Source organism: Myotis davidii, unplaced genomic scaffold (genome assembly GCF_000327345.1).
Source record: "Myotis davidii unplaced genomic scaffold, ASM32734v1 scaffold114, whole genome shotgun sequence".
Taxonomy (NCBI): Eukaryota; Metazoa; Chordata; class Mammalia; order Chiroptera; family Vespertilionidae; genus Myotis; species Myotis davidii.
Genome location: NW_006285918.1, coordinates 274476 through 283820, shown reverse-complemented (window position 1 = coordinate 283820; position 9345 = coordinate 274476). Strand labels below are relative to the sequence as shown.

The 9345-nt window shown below is 40.1% G+C and overlaps 1 protein-coding gene across 1 annotated transcript in view; it reads right to left on the bottom strand.

Moving 5' to 3' along the window:
• Window positions 1-9345, bottom strand: part of LOC102760415 (glutamate receptor 3) — a 158178-nt gene that overhangs the window by 64630 nt on the left and 84203 nt on the right. The window contains exon 3 of the mRNA XM_006757116.2: window positions 1701-1940. Within this exon, the coding sequence (XP_006757179.1) occupies window positions 1701-1940 (240 nt within the window). The remainder of the gene's footprint in view (window positions 1-1700; window positions 1941-9345) is intronic.

Here is a 9345-nt window from a genome sequence, read left to right as displayed (position 1 = left end):
GCCACTGGATTGAAGTGTCTGTGGGCAGGCATCCCAGAAGAGAGAATTCAGTGTTTCTGCAGCCCAGCAGTGCACCCCTGTTTGTTTAAGTGCATGCCCAGCGGGGCTCACCACGGGTCCCCAGGGCTGCCTGTAGTGTCCAGAGTTCTGCAGTGTGGGGTGGGGAAACTCAGTTTTTGCTGATGCACCTGTGGTGGATAGATGCGTGTTCCCAGTGGTGGCACACAGGAGAATCTACATTAAGTTTGCTAGCGCAGGTGCACTAAAGCACTCTGAGGGGTCCTGGCATGCTTAATCGAGGTGTCTTTGGGTAGGTATCCAAGATTCGTGAATTTAGAATTTCTCCTGCCCAGGGGAGTGCATCCCTGTTCGTCCAAGATCGGATCCAGCGGAGGCTCACTATGACTTCCCAAAATGCCCTGTGGATAGATGGGCTCAGGGGGAGTGAGCAACTGTGGCAGTGCGTTTGCCGGGCTGAGCTCTGACGCTCTCTGAGGGGCCCTGGTGCTGAGGTTGAGCAGTTGGGTGTGTGTAGGCAGTTATTCAGGCAGAGGGAATTCAGAATTTTTACTGGGGGGCAGTGCGCCTGTGTCTGTACAAAATCACACTCAGCTGGGGCTTACAATGACTCCCAAGATAAGTCTATGGAGTGGTGTGCCTCGGAGACCTGCTCACTGGACACATAGGAATGCGATGTCGGAGGTTTGCTGCTGGGGAGGGGGGAGTTGCACTTACTGCTGCGGGTGTGGTGTACCTTTGGAGGTGGAGATCCCAGGGTCTGCGGGTCCCTGGGTGGGGCTGCAGGATTTTGGCTGAAGTGGCTGCCGAAGTGGCTGCCAGGTTACAGGCAGTGTCCAAGGCCTGTCTGGGTGGTGGTGCTGATGAGTTCCTAGAAGAGGCCGCTCTCCCCTTTAAGATGGAGTGGGCTCCGTGCCCGAGTCCTGCAGTCCAGGGAGTGTCCACAGTGGTGGTAGTCTCTCCCTGTCCCAGAGAGCCTGGTCTACCAGTCTCTTGCTGCTCCTGCTGGATTTAACTGTCCCTTACTCACTCACACACACAACACACACATCTACATACTCTCCTTTCATCCCCTCACTCACTCACTTCCTATCCTCATCTCCGTCCTGCCAGCTGCCATCTTTTTTTGGCTCACATGTTTTTTTTCCCTCCTTCATTAGAATGTAAACTTTATAATGGCAGGAAAAATGTCTATCGTGTTCATCATTGTAACCTTAGTATCTACTGAGTGAATGAATGAATCACTAGGCTGAAGTGGTTAGGAAAGGTCACCTTGGGGAGAAAGAGCTTGAAGTGGAATTTGAAAAATGGAAGTATAGGCAGAATTTTCATTATCAAGATTAAGGAAAGAATTCAAGGTAGTAGTAAAAGTGAAGTTGTGAGGCAAACATGGTTCTGGCACATTTGGGCAACAGTAAAAAATGAAAGCTGCCTGCAGTGGAAGGTTCTCATTAGATAACATAGGAACAACAGGTTTGTTACTTGGTTAAGGTATAATGATATTGAGTCTTAAATAATATACTACTTTTTTTTCCTTTCGATGTGGGAAATAGAAGCTATTGAAAATTTTGGAACAGGGTCATGGTGTAGTGTTTTAAGAAGGACGGTTAAACACCACAGTTAATATGAATATTAACAATATGAATATTCAAAGAGGAGAGCAGATGCCTCCCTCTTCTTACCTCTTTCTGTGTCGTAGAGATACACAAACTTCTCCCACTTGTAGTGACCCAGAAGACTCAGAATAGCACCCTTCAAGGCTGGGCGCATCTGGATGACAAACTGCACATCTGCATCAGTGGGAAAGCTGGGCGTGACAAAAGACGTGTGCAGGGCCCCACAGAAGGAGGTCAGAGTGTTCATTGACATCTGGTCATAAAATCCAAAGATGGCATACACCCCTCTCGAGAACTGGGAGCAGACTGCAATGAGAAAAAGAGAAATTTCAATAGCACCATGGTTCCTTGCTTCAACTTACATGGTTGGAAATACAATGTACATTTAGGCTTTGGCTCTAAATGACATGCCTTGAAAAAAAAAAAAAACCCAAGATCTCTGAAATCTCTAGAATCTCTTAAAAGCCCAGTTGCACAGCAGAAGAAGAGTAAGGAAGGGAAGAATTTATTTGATCCAGTTGAATATTCTCTCTCTCTCTCTCTCTCTCTCTCTCTCTCAGAGAAAAAACATTGACCAGTTGCCTCCCTTACATGCCCCGATCAAACCTGTGCCTAGGTATGTGCCCTGACCGTGAATCAAACCCACAACCCTTTGTTGCATGGAGTGATACTCTAGCCAGCTGAGCCGCCTGGCCAGGGCCAGTTGCATGTACTTTATATCTACCATAAGAAGGAAACTAAGAAAATGTGAGAAGAGGTGAAGGTTGTTTTACCCTCTTTTAGCAACCCTCACAGCTAACCTCCAAGGAACTCGATACTCTCATACTTCCACCATAGCTGTCTAGAGACCTCACAGTATACCCATACTCCCATCAAGGCACAACTATCTTGTGTCTTACCCTTTCATTGCATTTTCTACTACGTGACAATAATGACTGATGATTTAGTCAGACAAACTGCTAATGTGTCTGCTAGGAAATGTGTTGATCCTCTTAGGTCACATAATGATTTAATTATAGTTATATTATGACTAGTACCCTTAATTAGGTTCCTGATACAGAGGATTTCAGATTCTGGGCAGGTCATTGTGAAGACTGGCCTTTCAGTGCCCAGTGAATCATATGAGGCAGGTGGACCTATTCCGCCCATGTGTAATTGGCAAAATGCTATCTTGATCCTTTTGCATTTGTCTTCTAGATTTATTAACCCACATATACAGCTTCATATCCTCTTCATGATTGTGGTCAGCTTTACTTCATTTCAAAGTGTACCATACCACCATCTCTTCCCTCTTCTAGCCCAGATGAGCTTAAAAAATGTGAACCAATTTCAATATTAGCTTAAGTAGAACATAATTAGCAAAGCAAATCAACTACAACAACACCGTGTGGTGCATTCCCAAACCAAGTGGAAATGATCTTTAGATTATCTGCACTACTGCTTCCTTCTATTCATGTGAAGCAGACAGAACAGGCAGCTGATAACATGGTGTGATTTAAGGGGTTCTGCATGGTCTCCCTTATCTGCTAAAAAGCTACTGTTAAGGTTACTTCTTCAGGTTTAGTGGTTGAAAAAAGCCTGTGGCTTGGGAGGAGGACTCAATAGAATCTTTTAAACCCATTAGCATGTTAAGATGAAATAACATCTGATTAGATGCTAGGATGAGTGGTAAAGCAGATGGGTAAATTTTGATGGGGATGGGTGGATCAGAGAAGAGAATATAAAGAATCTGAAGACCTCCCTGAGGGGAGAAACAATTAAGCCAGTGTGCACCAAAAGAAGGACAGCATTGAAGGTAGGATAAAGGCAAATGGAAAACCAATTTAATTCATTTCTTGACCTCCTTGTGAGAATCAGAGACTTCTCAGTATCTGTGGTATCTTACTTTCTATGCATTCCACTTAAACTTATATTGATTAGGGATGCTTCCTTTTATCAGCCAAACTCATTAGTCATTGGCTTGAGGATAGCATTTCAAATGTGATTATCAGCAACTGAAGTATTTGCATCAGGGAAGATAATGGCCTCTAACTTGAGGAATTCTAGGTGACCCCCCAAAACATATGCACAAAAATATTTATATTAAAAGGAGAAAGCCAACTGAAGAATGAATCTGGGGCCCCTAACAAAGGAATATTCAGAAACAAAAAGAAAGTGGCTAGATGCCACTTTGCCTTGGTCATCACCAAAAGAGATACTTGGGAGAGCCCCATTCCCAAATTCATCCTGTAAATGGAGAGTTTTGCAGCACTAGGTCAAATCTTGACCAGCTCACATAATGTTCTGTATAAAATTGACAATAATAACAGCCACAGAGTGCTTAGTAAGTACCAGGCACTGTGCTAAGTGCAATACAAATATTATCTCATTTGATATTTCCAACAACCTCATGAGGTAGTGCTATTATTTCTATTTAATAGATAATAATTCCGACAGAAAAACTATTCTATCTCTTGTGTGGAGAATCCAGGATTTGAACCTGAATCTGCCCGACTCACACTTCTTGGGTCCCAAAACCAATAATGAATGACATTGAAGAGTAATTATTGGCCCAAATGAGATAGAGTTTTCAGGTTTAGCAAATAAAAATATAGGATGTTCAATTAAATTTGATTTTCAGATAAATTATTTTTAGTATAAGTAAGCCTCAAATCATACATGTATTAATAATTATTTGTTTATTTGAAATTTAAATTTAACTGAGGATCCTGAATTTTATTTGGCAACCCTAGAAATAATCTGTCCTTTTTACTGGCCATGGGGCTGGAAAACTGGAACAAGCAATCATGACCCTTCACCCCAAATGATTCAGGAGGCATCCAGTAATTTTTAGACCCATATCTACTAGCCTGCAGGGCCCAAGTGAAAGATGAGGACCCATGATCCCTATATAAAAATAGCCTTATGGGGAAATAAAACTTATTTTCAACAAGGTGAACCCTAACCTGACTAAACTATGAATAATAATTGAGAGGGAAATAAAGTTGAAGAGAGGAAAACCTATAGCTATGATGCACTTAGAATTTCAAAAAGCTCTTGATGCATTGTAAAAAAACAAACAAAAAAGTAAGGATTTTTTATATAAAAGCTCTCAGCAAAGTGGGAATAGGGGGAGCATATCTCAACATGATAAAGGCCATATATGACAGACCAACAACAAACATCATACTCAATGGGCAAAAACTAAAACCATTTTCCCTTAAGAACAGGAACAAGACAGGGATGTCCACTTTCACCACTCTTAATCAACATAGAATTGGAAGTCCTAGCCACAGTGGTCAAACAACAAGAAGAAATAAAAGGCATCCAAATTGGAAAGGAGAAAGTAAAACTCTCATTATTCGCAGATGACATGATATTATACATAGAAAACCCTAAAGACTCCACCAAAAAACTACTAGATTTAATAAATGAATTTGGCAATGTAGCAGGATACAAAATCAACACCTCAAAAATTGATGGTTTTTTTTACACACCAATATGAAAGAGAAACTAACCAAACAATCCCATTTGCTATTACAACAACAACAACAAAAAAATAAAACAAAATACTTAGGAATAAACTTAACCAAGGAGGCAAAAGACCTATACTTGAAAGCTATAAGACGTTGAATAAAAGAGATAGAGGAAGATATTAACAAGTGGAAGAATATACCAGGCTCATGGATTAGTAGAATCAACATCATTAAAATGTTCATATTACCCAAGGCAATCTACAGATTCAATACAATCCCTATTAAAATACCAACAGCATATTTCACAGAGCTAGAAAAAATACTCCAAAATGTATATGGAATAAAAAAGACCCCAAATAGCTGTAGCGACCTTAAGAAAGAAAAACAAAGTTGGAAGAGTCACGATACCAGATTTCAAGTTATACTACAAAGCCACCGTAATCAAAACAGCCTGGTATTGGCACAAGAACAGGCATATAGATCAATGGAACAGAAAAGAGAACTCAGAAATTGACCCAAGCCATTCCGCTCAATTAATATTTGACAAAGGAGGCAAGAATATACAATGGACTCGACAGTCTCATCAATAAATGGTTTTGGGAAAATTGGACAGATACATGCAAAACAATGAAACTAGACCACCAACCTATACCATACACAAGAATAAACTCAAAATGGATAAAAGACTTAAATGTAAGTTGTGAAGCCATAAAAAAATCTAGAAGAAACCATAGGCAGCAAAATCTGAGACATCTCTCGTCACAATATATTTATAGATATATCTCCTAAGGCAAATGAAACTAAAGAGAAACTAAACAAATGGGATTACATCAAAATAAAAAGTGTCTTTACAGCAAAAGAAACCATCAACAAAATGAAAAGAGAGCCCACTGTATGGGAGAATGTATTTGGCAATGATACATCTGATAAATGGTTAATATCCAAAATATATAAGGAACTCATACAACTTAACGAAGGGAAGACAAATAATCCAATTAAAAAATGGGCAAAGGACCTTAATAGACACTTCTCCAAAGAAGTCAAGAGACATATGAAAAAATGCTCAAAGTCATGGATCATCAGAGAGATGCAAATTAAAATGACAATACGTTTACATCTCACACCTGTCAGAATGGCTACCATCATCAAATCAACAAATGACAAGTGCTGGTGAGGATGTGGAGAAAAGGGAACCCTAGTACACTGCTGGTAGGAATGTGCCTGATGCAACCATTATGGAAAACAGTATGGCATTTCCTCAAAAAATTAAATATGGAACTGCCATTTGACCCAGTGATCCCACTTCTAGGAATATATCCTAAGAAACCCGAAGCACCAATCAGAAATAATGTATGCACCCCTATGTTCAGCACAATTTACAATAGCTAAGATCTGGAAACAACCCAAGTGCCCATCAGTAGATGAGTGGATAAAAAAGCCGTGGTACATTTACACCATGGAATACTATGCAGCAGTAAAAAAAGAAGAGTCTCCTACCCTTTGAGACAACCTGGAGGGACCTGGAGAGTATCATGCTAAGTGAAATAAGTCAGTCAGAGAAAGACAAGTCATGATTGCACTCATATGTGGAATCTAAGTAACAAAATAAACATAAACAGAGTGGATCCAGAGACACAGAAGCATGGAACAGAGTGTGGAATCTCAGAGGGAAGGCGGGGGAAGGTGGGTGGGTGGGAGGTAATCAACCAAAGACCATGCATGCATATATGCATAACCCATGGACACAGACAATAGGGTGCTGAAGGCCTGGGGTGGAGTGAGGGGGGAGGTGGGAGCAGGCTGGAGGTGGTCAATGGGTAAAAAGGGGACATATGTAATACTTTGAACAAGAAAGAATTATAAAAAAAAGTAAGGATGTTATGGTGGTAAGATGCTAGTTAATAAAATTCTTGTATTGCTCTTATAATCATTGTTTCTGAACCTCAGGGGTACAGAATTAATTAATCATTACTAGCTCACATATGAACCTTTCATTTTTTATTTACTGAATTTATTTATCTATTTTTAAAATAAGGCAAACACTCATAAAACTGTCATGCAACTTGAGAACTATAACATTATTACTGATAACTTATTTTTACCTATGTCTCCCTCCTCTGTTCTCTCTCTGTTTTTATTCCTTCCTCCCTTCAAGGTAGCTGCTCTGAATTTTATATTTATTATTACTTGGTCTTTTAAATATACAAACACACACACCTAAACAATATGATGTTACTTTTGCTTGTTTGAAAACTTTGTAAGAAGGGAATCATATTGTATAGTTGAAACCCAGACTCAAGGAGAGAGCACCCAATGAAATTGTTAGGCTTGTGTATGATGACAAGCAGAATGAGACAAAGGAAGACCTTAAAAAATGTGTGAGTGAGCAGGTGTGAAGGAACCCAGAGAAAATACAAAATTCCAAACTAAGTTTACAGCTTAGGTTGTGGCTCAGGCAAGGGATTTAGAAATATTATAGATCAGCAGCAATCCTCAGGCTACTGTGGTCCAACAGGCAGATGCACGGTGGTGCACATCAACAAGAGTGTTAGGAGAAAATCAGTAAATGTTTTATTTCCTTCATATGAAACAGGCACAGCTGCCCTGCAAATACTATTGTGCATAGTTACCCTTGCTGTACCTTAACATTTACAGGGAATGATAGTAGAAGGCCCAGTGGGAAAGACAACTGCCATATGAGATCAGGGTTAATAGCCTCTGAGAGAAGCTGGGGGTTAGGGGCTTGGGAATGGCCTCTCCTAGTGGATCCCTGGGCTCATTCCTGGCTGCAGAAAGTAAGGCTGAATGGAATACTGAGCTGTTCAAAAGAAGAGTGCCTATGTTATTAGATTCTTAGAATGTTTGAGCTATAAGGAACTTAAAAGACTATTCAGTGGTTTTCAAGCATAGTTTTTAGTGTGAAATCCTTTCTCCAAATACAATTTTATGTGGAAAAGTTCAATATAGAAGAGATCAAGTGGAGCTCTTCTGATTTAACAGAGTTCCACTGACGCCTCCCTATTATCATGAAACTGTGACACAAAGGAGGAAGTGTCTTGCACAAGGTCACATAATGAATTATGAACCAGTCACTTAGAAATGCTTTATCAGCATCTCTACAGCATGCCTACTCCAGAGCTATCTAGGGCAGCATGGGTCAGGTTTTGACAAGCATGAAAGTGACTTACATTCCTAGCTCTCAGCAGAGATGGATCCACCAGGGGTTTCCCATGACTCATCTGCCAGCTGCTTCCCTCACCTTCCAAGGCTCCAAATACCAACAATTAGATCAGGTGGCAGAATTGTGATTTTTGGGGACTCAGAATACTTTAGGCAATGTCTGTTACCTTAATGTGAATCCTTAGTGAGCCAAATCCATTTATTTATCTCAGAAGACTAGTCCTTGGTAAAATGATCCTGGAAGAAATAGTTACCTTGGTAATCTTATGAAGCCTCAAAATGCAGAGAAAAGGGAAACAGTTCATGGTTCTTCCAGTTGTAAACTGCATGACTTTGTGCAAGTTAACCTGTCTGAGCCTCAGTGTAGGGTAGCAATTATGTAGAAAGGTTCTGGAATTAGAACATATAGGTTGAAATCCTGAATCTATCACTTGTAAGGCAAATTACTTAATATCTCTATGCTTCTGACCTAGTTTCTTCATCTGTAAAATGGGGATAATTATGCCTGTCTCAGCATTGGTCATGAAAATAAAAATGAGTTCATTCATGGGAAGCATCTCTAACAGTGCTTGGCACATAATTGATACTCAATTAATGCTAGCTATTTACTAATGCTACAAATATTTATTGAGCATCCACTATGTGCCAGGCACTGTTACAGATATTTTGAGATACAGGAGAGAAAAAAGATCCTGTCCTCTTGGAACTTATATACTAGCGAGGGAGAAAGACAATAATAAATGTGATAAATAAAATATAAAGTGTGTCTTAAGTTAAAAGCGAGTAATAAATGAAATGGTACATGGAAATATTCGGCACAATGCCTCCTTACAACTTGGCTGCTAAATTGTTCTCTATTTCTTTTCTCTTGCCACCTCTTTTTGCATATTTTGTCTCCTGTTAACCATATCAGGTTACCCTGCCCACAGTTACCACTGCCCTGGACCTCACACTGAATACCCAGGTAGCACAGATTTTCTTCTCTTTCACTTTCCCTCTACAGTTCTTCAGTGCTATTTCCTATTCTCATTCATGGGTAGTAATGGGTTAAGAAAGAAGCCCTGGTAGTTTGGTTG